The sequence below is a fragment of the Hakea prostrata genome, chromosome 8, assembly GCF_041222555.1.
Source record: "Hakea prostrata isolate BN-2017 chromosome 8, UWA_Hpros_2, whole genome shotgun sequence".
NCBI lineage: Eukaryota > Viridiplantae > Streptophyta > Magnoliopsida > Proteales > Proteaceae > Hakea > Hakea prostrata.
This window is the reverse complement of record NC_142607.1, coordinates 43,783,694-43,801,918: the sequence shown is the minus strand read 5'-3', so window position 1 is coordinate 43,801,918 and position 18,225 is coordinate 43,783,694. Positions and strand designations below refer to the sequence as shown.

The 18,225-nt window shown below is 37.4% G+C and overlaps 1 protein-coding gene across 3 annotated transcripts; it reads left to right on the top strand.

The window, feature by feature from the left end:
* The first annotated feature begins 7,778 nt into the window (after positions 1 to 7,778).
* LOC149008047 (uncharacterized) lies at positions 7,779 to 18,198 on the top strand. 3 transcript variants are annotated; one of them, XR_016175054.1, is made up of 7 exons: positions 7,779 to 9,509; positions 9,726 to 10,057; positions 14,849 to 15,030; positions 16,100 to 16,166; positions 16,231 to 16,304; positions 16,676 to 16,765; positions 17,072 to 18,198. XR_016175054.1 is itself a non-coding variant. In XM_089165576.1 (6 exons), the coding sequence occupies exons 1-5, from the start codon at positions 8,171 to 8,173 to the stop codon at positions 16,267 to 16,269; spliced, it is 1,959 nt and encodes a 652-aa protein (XP_089021702.1). In that variant the 5' UTR covers positions 7,779 to 8,170; the 3' UTR covers positions 16,270 to 16,304; positions 16,676 to 18,197. The 3 variants fall into 3 exon arrangements, 1 of the variants encoding a protein (XP_089021702.1); XR_016175053.1 differs by having other exon boundaries at positions 17,027 to 18,198; XM_089165576.1 differs by having other exon boundaries at positions 16,676 to 18,197.
* The last annotated feature ends 27 nt before the right edge of the window (positions 18,199 to 18,225 follow it).

Below are 18,225 nucleotides of genomic sequence, written 5' to 3'. Positions count from 1 at the left end.
TCATATCAGAAGCCAATAGTTTAGACTCCCTATTCTTTAAGGCATCAATTAGTTGTTCTAGGGAAATGTTTTGACAAGCATACTTGATTGAGTTCTTAACAACAAGATAATCATTATGAAGTGAATTCAATAGGATAATAGACAAGTCCTGATTTTCCAATTTAGTCTTCTCCCCTGTATTAGCTAAGTCTTGAATCAGCTTCTTAAATATATCTAGGTTCTTGTCAAGGCTGATTGTAGGGTCCATTTTAAACCTATACAACCTCTCCTTCAAATAAATTTTGTTACCTAGATTATTTTTCTGATAGATCTGCTCAAGCTTATTCCAAACTTTAATAGGAGTGTTGTCATCATCATCAAGACACTGATAACCCCATCTCGTGATGTTCCAGAGCATGCAACCTATTGCATTCTCCATCACTTCAGTCCTCAAGACTGGATCAATACTTTCAAAGAAAGCATCTGGGTCATCTATTGATCTTAGGAGCTTTTGCTGAGCCATTAAAGCTCGAACCTTCCTCTTCCAAATCCCAAAGTCCCCTGTGCCATCAAACTTCTCAATATCTACCCTGGAACCCCCCATAGGAGTATCCAAACTTAGGTAGCTAGGGTTCCCCCCTAGACCTACAGCTCTACTAGAGCCTGTGGTAACTACACTAACCACACTGGGAGGAGTATCCTCCCCTGGTAGACAGAAACCCTTGCTTAACTCCACTTTGGAGCAGGTAAATCACACAACTGATATAAACAATTCTGAGAAAAGGAAGATTAAACTAATCAAGCATCAATTAATCACACTTTGTTTGCTAATATCATTCAAAAAAAAAAAAAACATCGGCATTTATTTAATTAGATGTTAACACAACAGGCCAATACAAACCAAGTAAAGTGCCAATATTAACAAACTAATCTAATAATGCAATTTTATAAAAATAATATTCAGCAAAATTATAAAAATCAGTGATTAATCAAGAATTAATCATCTCAGAATATCTTCTCATACATAGGCTTATTCCATTACACTAATTAAAATTCTTCTCAAGCATAGGACCGAATATGATCAGGGGACAGCAGAAGCAGGTATATGCAAAATCAGAAAATTAACACATGTAAAAAAAACCTAAGAACCGTATGAGAATAAACAATCAAATTAGATGTAAATAACATACATAACCTAATTTGATAACAACTAACTCAAGCTAACATGGCTACAGGCAGAAACTATACACACAAAAACAGATTATGTATATCATCAATTTTAATCAGATCATACAAAGAGCTAAAAGCATATATGAACATGTAATCAGGGTTACAGCATAGAACTGAAGCCTTATGGACATATATTCAGATTATGGCAAAGCATATATGAATATAAACATATCAGACTATGATAACCAAATAAAAAACATATATTAGAGGGCAGAGACCATACAAATCAAATGTATGTTTTCAAATTAACTCTCATACATAAAGTAATACAGACTACAGAGTCAACACAAGTCACACTGAAAGAACCGAATACATACAGTTAACTTGAGAAGCAGCAGAAGCATGTTTATATGACCAGAATTAAAATTTGTAATCAACCTATTGCAATATGAGATCATACAATCGAATTAGATATAGGAACTAAACAAAAGCCCTAATCCATCTAATTATCAATCACAAGAAAAAATGAACCGAAAACACCGGCTGTCTCAGGCTAGCAGGGTAACCTCAGCTCTGATGCCAATTTGATGTACCCAGGTCTCAATTCACGTTATCATTAGGTGATTAACTCATATAAATTATCAATTAATCAATAAGAAGAAATGCAACCTATAAACCCTAACCTAGCCTAACAATTTGGTCGTGTGATTTAACAAGAAAACAGAAGCAAGAAGAAGAAGAGACACAGGTGTTTGATGACGGAGTTCGGCATAACCTACTCTCCGGGATTTAGGTATGAATCCAATCCACTATATAGTATGGGAGATTACAGACCTAGAAGAAGAAAGCAAGGAATATGAAACACATGGTATATGCAACCTCTGATCTTCAAAAGACCATCGAGTGTTCACCTCACTCCAGCAATCAAAAGCCCTCTATTGTATTCACCAAGAACCAACTAGAACCAGAGATACAGGTGACCGAAGACGAACGCCATGGAAGACCTCAAGCAGCTTCAAGAACCCATAGCAGAGGAATAACCCAAAATGAGAAAAATGAATTGCATACCCGTGCGAGCCAACCCCAGCCCCTAATATAATTAGGTATGAACCATAAGAACCAAACCGGTTCGGTTCATAACTAAAACAGGTACAAATTAACCGATTAACCCCAACACGAAGTTTGCTCAACGACGATAGAATGCCTCAACTTGTATTTTCATACAAAGGTTTTTCTAGCTTGTACGGCCGTTTATTTGAATCTTGAATTGTCCTAACGATGCTCTGTTCATTTTCTCGGGGGATTCTGATACCATAGCATTGCCTGATAAGTGAAGGAGGAGAAGCATAGGGAGTCGTAGTTAGCTTCTTTATTAGGTGGTCTGTTTTTTTTGAAATTTTTTTATTTTCCCTTTTCTAGTTTTGGGAATCAAATTTTGATGGGTCTTAACCATTGTAAAGATTGTTCAGAGATAGTAAATCAAGTTTAAGACATCTTTTTATTTGCACTTGTTCCTTCTGTTTCTCAGATGAAGCCTTGAAATCTGGGCCATCTGGTATTTTCTTTTTCACTGGGGATAATTTAGAATAAGTTTAGTGACCTTGTTTGGATAGCTTCAATTTCCAACCTGAGTATTCCAGTTCAAATGTAGTATCACGGAACAATTTTTTCTTTTGATAGTAAAACGAAAATGTATAGATTAAAATTCTTTAAAGCAGTGTTACATTGTCCACTAGGCTTTTACTATAGTTAATAGCACTCTTAGTTACTAAAATGCTGCTACTATGGTGAAGCATTTCCTGAGTTGGATATTATGGCTAGCAAAACCGGTACCAATTATAGTGGCTGAAACAATTAAGTTACGAGTGTGCACTCCCTTCTTTTTTATTATTTTTTTTTTTTTGTTTGCCAACCCTAGTTTTCAAAGTTTTGCCCTGACTAATCCGGTGTTCGACTCGGGTCGCACACGTAGCTGTGGTGGGTGAGTCTCCTAGCGAGGATTTTTTGCATCCACAAGGTTTCGATACCGGAACCTTACTTAAGCGGACCAAACTGCTTACCACTTGGACCAATCCCCGTTGGTACTCCCTTCTTATTTTTAAATGATGTACAATAAGTTTTTTTCGTTGAGGGATTAAGTGAGAAAGCCAAGATGATAGATGCATAAAAAGAGATGGGTAACATAGTTAACAAATGAATAAGTGATGTAAAGTTGATCATAGTTGTTAGATTGGCACTTTGAGCAGACTTAATTTGTTAAAGCCTATTGCTATCCCTTCTAGGATGGCTTCTGTTTTGGCGTCAAAAGTGCAGGAGTCTACATTGCTATATACAAATTGTTTTGCATGGACTAAAAAGCACCCATCTCCAGCCTTTCAAACTAGGTAACTAAACCACTCTTGTAATATGAGAATGAGGAATATGATGCAAAGCAGCTTGCCACATAGAGAATTTGGAACCCCGAGATGAGGGCATCTGCACAGCTTCAAATTACAGGACACAGAAAGTAAAGGGAAAGATAACTCATTGAGGATTGGTTGTGAGAATACCTGGAGTTTGGATCTTCTACCCACATAAAAGAAGAAAATTTTCAACTCACATGATTTGATTCTTAAAATGTGTTCAATTTCAACACAAAGATATGAAGTGAAAATACTGTGAATTTGAGTCTTTTAACCCATTGAAAATAAAAAATTTCACCCATATGGTTGGTTCCACACTTCAACACCACAACAATCCTGTAGGAAGTAGGCCTGGGATTTTTTTTTTTTTTTTTTTTTTGGGGTATAAAGTAGGCCTGGGAATTGATACCAGATATATTGCTAAGATGCTTCTGAGGAAGAAATATGGGCTAAACTTTGTATCCTCCTGCCTTCTCTTCTATCCCATAAAACTGCCTTTTGTATAGAGATCGTTGAGGGATTGAGTGTGGAATCCTGTCTGTTTTTAACAGCACTAGAGAGGATCAAAGTGAAGCTTTTCCAGTACAGAAGCTATCGGCAGTGATGGCAATAGGGTTATAAAGCAGCATCTCAAGCTTTCTTCAGGTTCTCTCATGCCTTTCCCTGTTTCCTGTTAACTGAATTTGAAAAGTTAGCAATCACATGTTGCTTCTTTTATTGTTGGATTCTTTGATGGATGCCAAATCTCAAAGCGAGATATTCTTTTTCAGTTAAATTAACTATTAATGATAATAAATTATATTTGAACTGATTTACTTTTTAAAATTTTTTCTCTTCATGTGGGTAGAGTTTTCAAACTCCCCACCATGCAAACAACGTTGCTGAAGTCCTGTAGAAAGCAAAGAGAAAAACAACATACATATCAGAAGAGAACTGTTTAACAAAAGAATATAAATCTGGTTATACAGAAGCGATTTTTGTATTGGTTTCAAAGCAAAAACCTCTTTTTTTAATAAATTTATTAAAATAAAATTTAGAGTTTTCTTACAAGTTGCATACTATAATGGGGTTACACTCTTGATATCTCAATATAGTGGCCTAAATTATAGATTAGACACTTGCAAAATTACAAGATGCACATGGTTTATGGTTAGAATTTCATCCAAGATTTTGTTAGCTCATATGTCAAAGGACCGTATTGTCTTCATTGGAGTATAATGACCTAATTACCGCATTTAAACCCTCCCCTACCTAACCCTAGGTTATCCCTTTACCCATCTTCAACTACACTTCGCTGAAAACTGCCATTCCCCTATCGTACTCTCCCTCTTCCTTGTAATTTCAAACAACTGCAACCCACTAGAATAACCTTGCAATCACTTTTCCTTTTGCCCTTCTTCTTAAGAGAACGCCTAATCTTTGGTAGAAGCATTAACAACATTTTTTAAGTTCTTCTCGTTCTCCTATCATCCTAGGAATTTTCAAAATCATATTTCCTTTATCTTCTTTCGCCATTCTTGAGGAATAATTAACAATGAATACATCTTGCAAATCTTAATTTTATGTTAAGCTACATAATTGTTGAAGTGAAAATGTGCTCTTAGCTCCCTAGTTCATTCTTGATCGGGATCTAGCTATTGAGACCAAAACAATGGTGAGAATGGGTCATCTTTGGGGATGAGAAGCTACCTCCAATGATTAAGTCAGTTCAGGTGATAAAACAAAAGATTCCTCTTGAAGAATAAATGCTCAGGAAAATGAAGAAGAGAGTGTTCTTCATGAGTAAAATGCAGAACAATAGCTGGAGTTATTTGATGAATGTCATGAGTAATATATAGTTATGTTTTTAGTATTGTATGTAAATTCTAGTGTTTGTATTACTTTTGAATGAAAACTTATTTGTAAACCATATTATTTGTGTATTCTTCTATTTTGGTTGTTTTGTTTGTATATTTTATGCATAATTTTGTTGTTAACATTAAGAATCCTCTTAATAATGCAACGTATAATTGTCCATGTGATAATACCGGTTCTGGGAGATGGATACCAACCTTGGTATCGTTTGCCCTTGTGACTGGTTGTTAATCATAATTGCAAAGTTTATTTGAATTGGAAACTGCTATTTTTTTAGATGAAAGGAATATCCTTCATTTTTTGCTGGGCATAATGATATTATTAGAATTGGAACCAAATTTTACTAGAACTGACCAACTACAATTTCAGTTAGGATTAAAATGCACAAGCTTAACCCTTAGATCTCTCGTTATGTTAGCATAAAATGTGTATTATTTGATTCAAATCTTGGTTGTACATATTTGCCAAAATGGTCAAACATCGACCATTCAAGTTCCACTAGGAGACCCTTTTTTTGTTGGGTTGGAATTGGTAACTTTTACATTAGGAGGTGGAAACTATTACATATACCATATGGAGTATCAAACTCGTGACCTCTTCACTAAAAGATGTCGGTCATTATCAACTAAGTAACTCTTTGATGGTGATACCTTAGAGTCGATAAACATGAACAAAGCAATAGGACTCATTCTCAGAAAAGAGAAATGAATACCACACACAAAGTGCAAGAAAAAAATGTTGTCAGTGTTGAGGATAATCTTGTCAGAGTATGAATCATGAGCATGACAAAGGTCATCGTCTCTAACACCGTTATTTAAATTCAAAAATAATATATTTATCCTTAAAAATTGAAAGAAAAAAAAAAAAGTAAATTCATAAGGTCATGTATAAAATTCCCTAACTTCTCAATTCAATTTAAAAATAACATTCTATCCATAACTCTAATACAATAGACAATAAGTCAATTCATAATCCTATTAAAGTAAAATTAATATATATTTTGAATCACAAATGATGTAAAACATAATACAATAATAAGATAATAATAGAAAAAATTTGAGAGATGTAAAGTTTTTTTTTTTTTTTTTGTACGAGAGAGATGTAAAGTTTAGCCACCCATGTATGTAATGTAATTCTAGGAGGCTGCCAATGATGGGTTAGTCAAGTGGTTAAAACCTGCCCTCCAACGGAGATGTCTTGGGTTCGCACCCACTCCGCAGTATATATATGTATATATATTAGTAATTTAGTTCCCAATCCATTTCCAAAAGAAATTTCATGAATTCAAGAATTTTCATAACCAAATGGGTATAAATTTTATATTCATGAATCCAAGCGGGCAGGATTTTATCAAAAAAGGGTAAATATCAATTACCCGTCAAGTGGACAAATTGCACTTGCACCTCCTTAGGCTTGGATAATATCACCACCTCCATTCTTACCCAGCAAATATATCAAACACCCTAACCCGGAAATTTAACCGCTAAATATTTTATAAAACCTAAATACCCTTGGCTATATATATATATATATATATATATATATATTATTTTAAACCCTAATTACCTTAATTATGCTAACAATTAAACTACTAAATTTTCCTCAATTAAAAACCAAAATACAAGTAAAACTAAATTATAAAGCCCAACATACTTTTATTATAATTATCAACAATTAAAAATACGACAATATTTTGGGTTTTTTAATTGTTTGATAAATTTTTGATATATTGGGCTTTAATAATTAAAGATAATTTGGCTTTTAACTATGGTATTTTGGTTTTTAATAATTATTTTAATTGAGTGTAATTTAGTATTTAATTGCTAGAGTGATTAGGTAATTTAGGGTTTAAAATAAAAAAAAAAATTTTAATCCAAGGGTAGTTTGGGGTTTTAGAAAAATATTTAACAGTAAAAGTTAAATTTAACCGAGAAAGTTAACAGATGGAAGGTGTTTGATATATTTGCTAGGTAAAAGGGGAGGTAAGTGATATTATCATGAAGCCATAAGTGCTATTTGGCTAGAGGAGGTAAGTGATATTTACCCTAAAAAAAAAATAAAATGGTCACAGGATATTGGTGTGGGTCCCCCGCCCCTCTAATTTTTTTTTTTGTTTCCTTTTGTCAATAAGCTCCACCTAGCTTTGTGAAGGAAATTGTGAATCTGGATCCTCACCCCGTCGGGGTAGCACAGAGTGCTCCCCACGGCTCCTGACCACACAAAACGTGGGGCCCACGGGTAAAATTTATTTATTTATTTTTTGTGTTTTTCCAAAAAGTTTTTCACCGTGGGCCCCACTGTTTTGTGTGGTCAGAAACCGTCCGGGGAGCTGATCCGGACTCGAAATTGTTTGGGTGCTACACTGCTACCCAATTAACGCAACACCTGACCGTTCGCAGCACCATAAGCTGAGCCCGGCTGAAGTGTAAAGGGCGCACTTGTAAACGATGGAGTTAAGAGGGGACATGGGCTTTATTTTCAGAAATTCATCGGTTGGTTGAATGGTTGTATGAATGGTCACAAATTAGAATCAGTTTTTCGCACCTCTCCTATCCAAGAAGGAGCTTTGCAGTTTGCAATTCGTACTAGGAAGCTGTATGCTGTAGGGAAGGCCTAGATTAAGTCGAGGTAGCCACGAACAACCTGGAACCGTTTCACTTGCAGAAACAAGTAAGAAAAGGAAAACACAAGACTCCATCTGGTTTATCATTCTTACATCGCTGAAGATATTAGGGCTTTACTTTAAAGTTTCTTCACTTCACTGCATGACGCGCCATCTTACACTTCTTGATGTGCTGCTCATTTGGTTGTATTTTGAAATTAGGGTTTCTAACTTGAATTTCATGGATCCAGTAATATCTGGATGGATCCTCGAATTTCTTATCAGAGAACCAACCGATGATCGTCTGTTGAATTCTTTACTTTCTGTTCTTCCTTTACCAGACAATGATCCTCGCCTGAAGAAGACAATACTTTTGAGGAGAATCCAATCGGAAATCTCAACTGGTTTGGTCTCAGAAAGGACTATGGAATCTCTTGAAATGATTGAAGAGTTAGATTTCAGAGAAGGAGAAGCAGTACTGGATTCGATGAAGGCGGCTTATTGTGCGGTGGCAGTGGATTGCACGGTTAGGTTTCTGAGAGAGGAAGTTGACGGAGATGATCTTTTCTTTGATGCAGTTAAGAAGATTTGGAGGCATAGGATTCATCAGATGGAAGTAATGGGAAATGTTGGTTTGGTTTCAGAGACGTTGAAGGATTGGAGGGAAGAAATCGAGGCAGCGACATGGGATGAAATTGTTTGTGAGAAGATTTTGACGAAAGACACCCGCGGTGATGCTCTTAAATTGGTCAGGGACTATTTAAAAGAGGCTTGGGAAGCTATGGGCCCTTCGTTTCTGGAGTTCGCGGCTCAAATGATGAGCGCGGGGGAAGAAGGAATGCCAACTTCAAATCACCCTTCAACGGACAATAGAGTTGGAGACGAAGTTGGGGGTTTAGTTGACCAGCATAGGGGGTTGAACAATGATTATGGATTTGCATCTGGAAATAATTGTAGCGATATGCCTGTAGATTCCGCGGTGAACAACCATGAAGAGATTCTTCAATCATCGAAATTAGGTTTGGATAACCCTTCGACAGACAAAAGAGTTGGAGACGAAGTTGTGGCGTTGAACAATGATGCTAGAGTTGCATCTGGAGATAATTGTAGCAATATGCTTGGAGATTCTGCGGCGAACAACCATGAAGAGATTCTTCATTCATCGGAAGTAGGTTCGGGTCATCCTTCGACAGACAATAGAGTTGGAGATGAAGTTGGGGGTTTAGTTGACCTGTCTAAGGGGTTGAACAGTGATAATGGGGTTGCATCTGAAGATAATTGTAGCAATATGCTTGTAGATTCTGTGGCGAACAACCATGAAGAGATTCCTCAATCGTCGGAATTAGGTTTGCATCACCCTTCGACAGACAATAGAGTTGGAGACGTAGTTGGGGGCTCAGTTGACCTGCCTAAGGGGTTGAACAATGTTAGTGGAGTTGCATCTGGAGATAATTGTAGCTCTGCAAACAACCATGAAGAGATTCTTCAATCATCGAATTTAGGTTTTGTCTTGTCATTCCTCTCTGTTTCCATTCAATGCACAATGTCTTGGTTTTATTTTCATTTAATGATTTTCTGAATTCATATTCCTTTCTCTTTTCAAACCTGAGTTACTTGAAGTTTCCATTTTCCACATTGGCACTGAAATTTTAATGCAGAAAATTGAGTGATTGTAATTCATCTCAATAGCATCTGAAGAAGCAAACTTTTATATGCAGAAGAAATTGGCGAAGGGATGACTGCCAAAGTTAATAGTATTCAGGAAGCTCTTAAAACGAGCTCTATGGAACTACGTGCATCGGTAAAAGATCCTCTTCCCGAAGCATTAAACTTTGCATCAAGAGTTGTTTCTGATATTGGTATTGAAAAGAGGAATAATGAGCCCTTAAGAGAAAACCAAAACGTGATGGATCTGGAACTCAACTGTCTTGATGAGGGTGTTGGAGCCATTGAAGCCAAGGAAAAGGTTTGTGGTGATAGCCATCTACATCAGAAAGATGTTCAGAGACCGAGCTTAATGGAGCAGACTACTGCTGCCTGTTCTTTTGAGGTATCTTGTGACCACTTTATTCCGGTGTAATGGTTCATTCATAGTCTGTGTTGCTGGGAACACAGCATTGTTAATGCACTTTTTGACACTTTTTTTTGCATGATTAATCGATATTCTGTTTCAGTGTGTGGACATCATTGAATTTGTCTTCTGTTATTTGATATCTAGGAGCCCTAAAAATATCGAGCACTCTGCCTCTTAACTTCATCTCTATACCTATGCTACATTTGGATTCCGATTAAATCAGTTAGGGCTTAAGATTAAAAAGAACTGAACTATATACTGGTCAAATATGAAATTTGATTTATGTTGAGAAGAGAAGATTCACATAATTATTTGTCTTGTATAGAATGATAGAGGCCGTTCTTATCTATATTGGATAATGGATTACAAATAAGGAATGCTAGGTAAGGTTGAGCCTTAGTCCTTATTCAAACATACAGTAAATCTAATCAATTTAGTCCTACCCTACTCCTTAATGCCCCCTCCAACTTGGTTCATATATAGACTTCTCGTGCCCAACTTGAGTACAATAGGATGGAATGATTTAGAAATGAAACGCTTTGTGAATACATCAGCGAATTCATTCCCAGAAGTGACAGATGGGATGCAAATTGAGCCTTCTTCTAGATTCTCCATGATGAAGTGTCTATCGATCTCAGTTTGCTTGGTCCTGTTATGTTGGATTGGTCTATTGGCTATACTGATCACTGTCTTGTTATCATGGTACGACTTCAGATTCTTCAGTATCACCTCCAGATCGCAAAGCAACATTATGAGCCGTATAAGCTCATTAGCACTTTGTGACATTGGTTAGTGTTTTGCTTTTTGCTTCACTAGGTAATCTGGTTCTATCCGAGGAGCATACAATATCCTGAAGTGAAGCACTGATCAGTAATAGAGCTGCCCCAATCAGCAAAGAAAGTAAGATGCCCTTTCCTGGTACTGATTTGTAGTTCCTTTGATGTATCCTCAATTGAATGAGGACGAAGCTGCCAAGGTCTTTGGTCAGAATTAACTTCAGGCTCCAAGATTAATGGGTTGGGTTAGGTTAGGGTCAGTTGTGACGTATGGGATGGGTTTGAGGTATGGCATCAAGTGGGTTTGAATTTGGAACCTTTGGGACTATGGGTGTTATTTTTGTGTTATAACGATTATGAATGGGGTGGTTTGGATTTGAGTTTAAAGGTTTTAGAGTAGGTCTCGAGAAGCTAGGATCAATTCCTGATGTAGTGAGATTTCTCTCTCTCTCTCTCTCTCTCTCTCTCTCTCTCTCTCTCTCTCTCTTTCTTTGTTGTGTGTTGGGGGGGGTGTTATGGCTGGGCTGTAATGGGATCAGAAGTGGGTGAAACTTGGATCAAGTGTGGGGTTTACTGGGTAGAGAATAGCCTCCAAGTTTGGCAGGATTTTGATGGGTGGATTGAAAGTTATGAAGTTTCTTGATTTGGAAGCTTCAAGAAAGGGTTTCAAATCAAGAATTGCATAACTTGGGATTGGCTGTTCATTTTTGCCTATATATTTAGATTGAAGGTAGGGGGTTTTATGGCTGAAGTTTGCTTGATTCTTAATGATGTGAAGTTCCAGGACCACCCCAAGGAGGCCCCAAGTGCCGAAATAGGCCTTAGGGTTGCTGCCCAACGCCCTATGGCCCAGTCCAGTCGCATGGAGTATCTGACAGCAACAGGGGCATTTTGTCATTTTGGGTACCCCTCGTCGAGTCCTAGCTGGTCTTGTTAGATGCAGAATTTTAGTAGAAGAGTTGTCCTATTTTTATTTTGTATTTAAATCAATCCTTGTTAAGTTAATTAAAAGTTCTAGTCTAGTTAGGAGTCCTATTTAGAGTAGGATTCCTTTAGTTGTCAAATTTCACTAGGAGTCAGTTCCTACTCTTATTGTGTAATTTGAATCATTCTAGGTTGAAGTAAGGAAGAGTTCTAGTTGGAGTAGGAGTCCTAATTATGTTAGAAGTCCTTATTTGTTTTGCTTTCAAAGTTGAGTACATGTATGGGTCCTTCAATGTAGGCTATAGATACAGCCCAATACACGTAAACAGAAGTTGAATAAAATTTGATTAAAGGAGAATCCCAGTGGAGTTTAGGGGATTCCAAGGTAGGAAACCTTGTGGCAGCCAGGTTATTGGCCTTCTTTCATGCGATTCTTCTTCCTCAAGCTCTCAACTGGTAAGCATTAATGCCCCAATTGTCTCCTGTCTTCCCCCTCCATGCACCTTGGTCTTTTCCTTCCCCTTCCCTGTGGCCCTTCATCTTCTTCCCCTAAACCCTGACCCCTTGTTTTCCCAACCCCTCCACCAATTCCCTTCCCTTTCTAGGACCGCAACCACCTCCCTTTCCTTAACACTCGATCTAAACCCTAGCCCTAGCCACCTTCTGGAACTCCTGGAATTAGAAACCCTACTTCCACAATCCTAAACCCTAGAAATTGAATCTGAATTTGAAAATAACTAGATTCAGATTTATTTTTGTTCAACAATAAGCCTACAAGCCCAAGCTGCACCTCACCAACTCCTCCCTATATATCTTAGACCCTAAACAGCCCTTACGACTCCAACTGCAGGGCTTGAGAAGCCCTAACTTGCCTGTTGAATTCAATTATTTGATCCTGTAGCTGGCCCTTAATTCTGAGGCTACTTCACTTAATGTTGAGGCCAGGCAAGAAATTGAAGACCGGGAGATCATCTTCCCTTTTCCTATAGGCAATGGCATCGACATCACAGGACTGCCAAGAGAAGAGTTGATGCAGATCCAGTGCCAAATTGGATTCTTTTTCTTTTGTTGGAATAGACCTAGGGTTGGATCATATAGAAATTGGGTTACCGGTCGATGGATTGCCAATGTGACCTAAAAGTCAGGTACATGAGTTGAGTACAAAAACCCCTCATACTAAGTTTTATTTTGCTAATTTTTTATGTTTTTAATTTAATTAAACCATGGGTCAATTAGTTCAATTGTTCTAATTTATGCTTCAATTTAAGGGCATTTAGAACTTTTTGGGTCTAATTTCTTAGTAAACAGGATCTCCTTATACCGTCTAACTTAGATGGATATTCTGGTTCTATTCCTTTTATCTCTCTAAGTCCTGTTAGTATATGAACTTCTTTTGTAGGGCTGTTTAGCCCTCTATATATGACCCATCATGGGGAATAAAGTTGGAGACTTGAATTAAGAACTTTATTGCTGATTGCAAAGAGCTGCTGCTGTTGTTCTTCGTCTCTCATTTGTGGGACTGGTCAGTGGAGCCATATCCATGCTGAGACTTACACCCAAGTTAGAACTTCTTGGGGAAAGGCGTTCTTTTTTCTCCACAAAATCACTTGCAAATTGAGGCTTTTACCAATGCAGACTCGGCTAGAAGTCTAGATTACAGGAGATTAGCCTCAGTTATGGCACCTTTGTTGGAGGCAATGTGGTTACTTGAGAGCAATAAGTATGTTGTAGTTACTTGGTCCAGTGACAAAGTAGAGTTTTGGGCTATGTCATGGTATATCTGAACACCTTTGTCTTCAGTGACTCCTCCAAGATTTATGCATTCGTGTTGGGCTCCCTATGCACCTCTATAGTCACAGTAAATCAGCGATTTGTAGCACGTAATCCAGTTCAACATGGTTGCACAAAGTGTGTTGAGATTGGTTGTCACTTCATCAAGGAGAAGCTGGACCAAGGAGAGACGTTTGTGTCCTGTTTGTTAGGTCTAGTGAATCTTGTGAGCAATTAGCTAATATTCTCATCAAGGATAAAGTTTTATTCCTACAGTTAGCAAGCTGGGCATGCTTGATATTTATACACCAACTTGAGCGGTGCATTGTTGTAATATGGATAGAAGGGTAATTCTGTCCTAGGATTCTTTTTACCTATTCTGAAATGTTCTCCAGTTCTTTATAAGTATGCAGGACTGTGACTGATGTCACAAGCCATTATTCCAAAAATCAACACACTCGTAGGCAGCCTTTGGAATTGCACGCTTACTTTTAAAACATGGGAATGGAGGAGAGTGTTCCGTATAGTTGTTAGTACTGATACACAATATACAAGAGCATGGATGGTAGCCTATTTGGTTGCCCACTACTCATTGGAATTCAAAATTTTGCTGCACCTCTCTGCTGGTCTAGGACATAGAAAAGGAATGAGGATATCTACTTTGCATATGCACACACACACACACACACTTGGAAGCGGTATGAGCCCACGTCTGGCCTTTAACTTGTTTGCCTGTCATATGCCTAGACCCATAGGCAAGTGGCTGTTGATTAAGCTATGTCCAGGCTGGTGTACACTTGAGTCCTTGATACTTCTGCAAGTGCCCTAGCTGCAGAGAAAGCACCACTCAGTGCAGTTAGTTAGGTATAATAAATGGCTAGATGGTGCCTGTATGGGTTTTGGGAGGTCAGGCTAAGAGGGGAGGGGAGCCCTTAGGGTGCAGTGTCTAGATGTTACCCAAATTGTGGACCTTTATGGCTCTGTCTGTTCAATATGATTTTTTGTTATAATATGTTGAATTTGTAGCAAAATTCTTGTGGGCTGGTTCAATCCCTGGCATTAATGCAAACATTGGAAGTCTTTGGTGAAGAAAAGCAAGTGCTTGTTATTTTGTTAGTGCATGTGTATGACACCAGCAACCAAGTTCAAACTGCTCAATTTTTTTAGGAATTGCATGAGTGCTTGTAAAATATGATACATATTATTTTGTAAACATAGTCTTGTCTAGACATACTTAATTCAAGGCTTGCTTTGATATCTAGTTCTGTCTTAATATATTAAGCTTTTCTGTTTGCAGTGGAATGATGATTCAGTTGGGGATTCATCTGAACGTTCAATGAGATATCACCTTCCTAGCCCAATGAAAAGGCCTCCTGTTTCTCCTTTGAAGAGGCTTGAAGTCACTAAATTTGCTAAAAGGAGACGTATGAAGAAATGGAGTGCATTGGAAGAGGATACATTAAGAACTGGTGTACAAAAGTACGTATTCCCCAAGGAAAGGGTAACGTTACTTTCTGTCAATTTTAATTTCATAGGATTAAGATATCAATTAGTTTTACTCATGGAATAAATTTCGACCAAAACGGTTGAAATTTCGGACGAAATGCTGGCACTTTCAAAAGATGAGACGAAACAGCCAAGATTTCTTCCCAATACAAAGTTTTGACCAAAATTTTGCAGGTTTTGACACTCCAATTTGTTTTTCCTTTGTTTTTGTTGATCTATATCCCATTTTCATCTAATTTTCACGACTCCTTTGCCTTCAAACACCTCTTAAGCCACAACAGTTATACCCAGCAGTTCCAAACTTTCCCTCTTTATATTTTTGTTTTGTTCATTCCTTAAATGATATTGTATTGCTTCAAAATTAATATATGTTTAGTATGGGAATATGATTTATGATTGTGTTGTTAAACTTATTTTTTGATTATTACTACTATTTCTTTTAATTTCTGATTTTAAAAACTATTTTCTAAATTATGTAAATACCTATGTATACATGTATATGGGCTTGAACTTAATATATTATATATGCGAGACAACGTCACTTGATCTAGTTTGTCATTGCATTTTGTTGACTTGTTGAATATGTAACCATTCTAGCAAACAATTCATGTATGCTGATGAATATATGCCTGTATGCAATACAACTTTTACTTGTCGGACCTAGTGATTTGTTAATATACTTGAATGATAAGTTTTTAGTAGTTTTTTTGCAAAATACTAGTTTCATTGTATTTATTATGCTTTAAATAGGTAAGAGGCAAAAAATCAGATGAAATGGAGGTCATATAAGGCCCGAAATCTAGGGTCAAAATTTCAGAAAGAGTACCAAGTTTTGACCAAAATTTCGGTCGAAACCTGGAGATTTACTGAAATTTGCACCATGGTTTTACTTTTTTTTTACTCTTGTTTTGAAACTTCATACTTGGTTTTACAATTAGATGTTACTTTGCCACGAGAATTCACCTGTGCTCGTCTCATGAAAATTATATTGGGTTTTATTTGATGAGACATTTCATTGTTTGATATCTTGTTTCCTGTAAAGGTATGGAAGAGGGAAATGGAAACTCATCTTAAATAGCTACAGAGACGTATTTGATGAGAGAACAGAGGTAATTTCGTCGTTTACTTCCATATTTAGGAGTCAAGTTATCATCTGACATTTATATTATTCAGGTTGATCTTAAGGACAAGTGGCGAAATATGGTCAAGTAGTATGTTACTCAGCTTGTGGGATCCTTATGGATGAGGTACCTGCCAATTCCTGTTTTCCTTCATCCTCCTTTCTACTTTTATCATCTTGATCCCCCATATAGAATCTTATGTGCGACAATGGGTTTACGTGTTTTAGTGAATTAGAAAAATTGGTTCCTTAATGGGTGTATATAATCCAAATGTTAATGTGCTGTAACACATTAACATTTGGATTCCCTAGAGTCTCTCAGGCGAGACCAGTGAGACTGGGGACTTCTTGCCTGCTTCTTTGCTCCCACCTTTGTGTAGAACTCTATCTCAGAAGTTGCTGGAATTTCAGCACCCCTGTGCAATTGGTTTAGATGTGTTTATTAAAAGCTTTCTTAGTGCTACAGTATGTGTTCACAAATCGGTGTCTCCTGAGCAGGGTGAATTTAGGCTTACATCTTCGTACAAGATTTACTACTGCAAAATGGCATATAGAGGGAGATTTGCATTTGTGATGGATTCGCCACAAGTACGTTCCCCTCCACTCAGGACTAGGAGACAGAATGGATTTTATTTTGTATATGTAGATCCTCCTTCTGTTTGTACATATGCTTTTTTGTTCAGTTTTCCAGCTAATCCTCTATTTAGTCGGGGAAAAAGACTCACTCAAATCGGCTTTGTTTCCCGACCTGAACGGTATTTATATGTAGGGATCATTGTGATTCGGTTAACCCTGTATCCATTTTGGTTAGGCGAAGCGTTCTGAATTTTCTGCTTTGTTGTCATTCAGGCTTCATTTGAATCCACCAAAGATAAAATCTTATGTTAAAAACAGGACAAGAAGCATGGATAGATCAAATGCAGTCGACACAAAGAAAGGACTTCTTACACTCTAGGGGAGGTTGCTTCAGATCCTTAACTTATCCAAGGCATACTTCGGACAGTCTCTTCATGAAATGAAGTAGGATTTTAGGGGCATTCACATGCAACTTCAGAGACTATATTACAAATATCACTTCGGGTGTGGATTTGCATCACTTTCCCTTCCAGGTTCAACTAGAAAAGCTGTGGTGAATAATACATCAAACCTGCTGTAATAGTTTCTCTAAAGATAAAAAATTGCCCCTGGAGTATGCTACCCACATCTAGACACTGGAGATGATATGGCTACTTCTTAGTCTGCATCCCATATAAAATGTGGGAATGACCGCCCACCTGATGCTCCCTTGTACACTCGCATGAGCTCCAATGTATGCGCTTGGGCTATGTTCTGTCCCTATAAAATCGCCACATTAATTTGAGTATGTAATTCGAGACTATGTCAAATCCAATTCACTGGCTATTGCAACATGGATTGCAAGCAAGTGGTTAGATTATATGTATATATTGGGTTTAGAAGTTGGTGGTTAGATGGTTTTTGTGTTTTTTTTTGGGTAAGTTGGTGGTTAGATGGTTAAAACACAGGAACAGTGACAGTGGAGAATTTAAAATCTATTCTTAGATGTTGAGTGTCGTGTACTTGTGTGTGGGAAGAGTACGGGAATCCATTTTTACATTTATTCATCCAGAAAGTGGCTAATTAATTCCCCTGAAGCCATGCTACCGTGTCTCGGTGTCTGTTGTCGTCTACCATAGACTTCGAATGCACTGGTGACTGGGCGGAAGACTTTTTTGTGCACTAGCAAGTAGCAACTAGGCAAGTAAAGGAGTTGCTTTAATGAGTATAGTGCTTCGGGGCCTAATGAATTGATGTCTCAGACAAATGTAGAAAGCTCAATGGATTGTCCTCAGAAAGAAAAAACTAGTGGTGATCTCTGGGCCCAACTCCTGTGTCGTGCAAAGAACCATCAAATTGCGGTGGGACTCGCCCAGTTAAATTTTTGGGAAAAACCATTTCTTAGGTTTTAAATTTTTGCTTGTCGGAGTGCAATTATCTCTCGTGTCTCGCGATCTTTCTTCTCCCCTCTATAATCACATTTATTGAATCTA

Excerpts from the sequence above, each read along its gene's own strand:
- LOC149008047 (XM_089165576.1), top strand. The coding sequence starts at position 8,171 with ATGACGCGCCATCTTACACTTCTTGATGTGCTGCTCATTTGGTTGTAT. Across the intron at positions 9,510-9,725 it reads TCTTCAATCATCGAATTTAG|AAGAAATTGGCGAAGGGATG; the intron begins GTTTTGTCTTGT and ends TTTTATATGCAG. Across the intron at positions 10,058-14,848 it reads CTGCTGCCTGTTCTTTTGAG|TGGAATGATGATTCAGTTGG; the intron begins GTATCTTGTGAC and ends TTCTGTTTGCAG.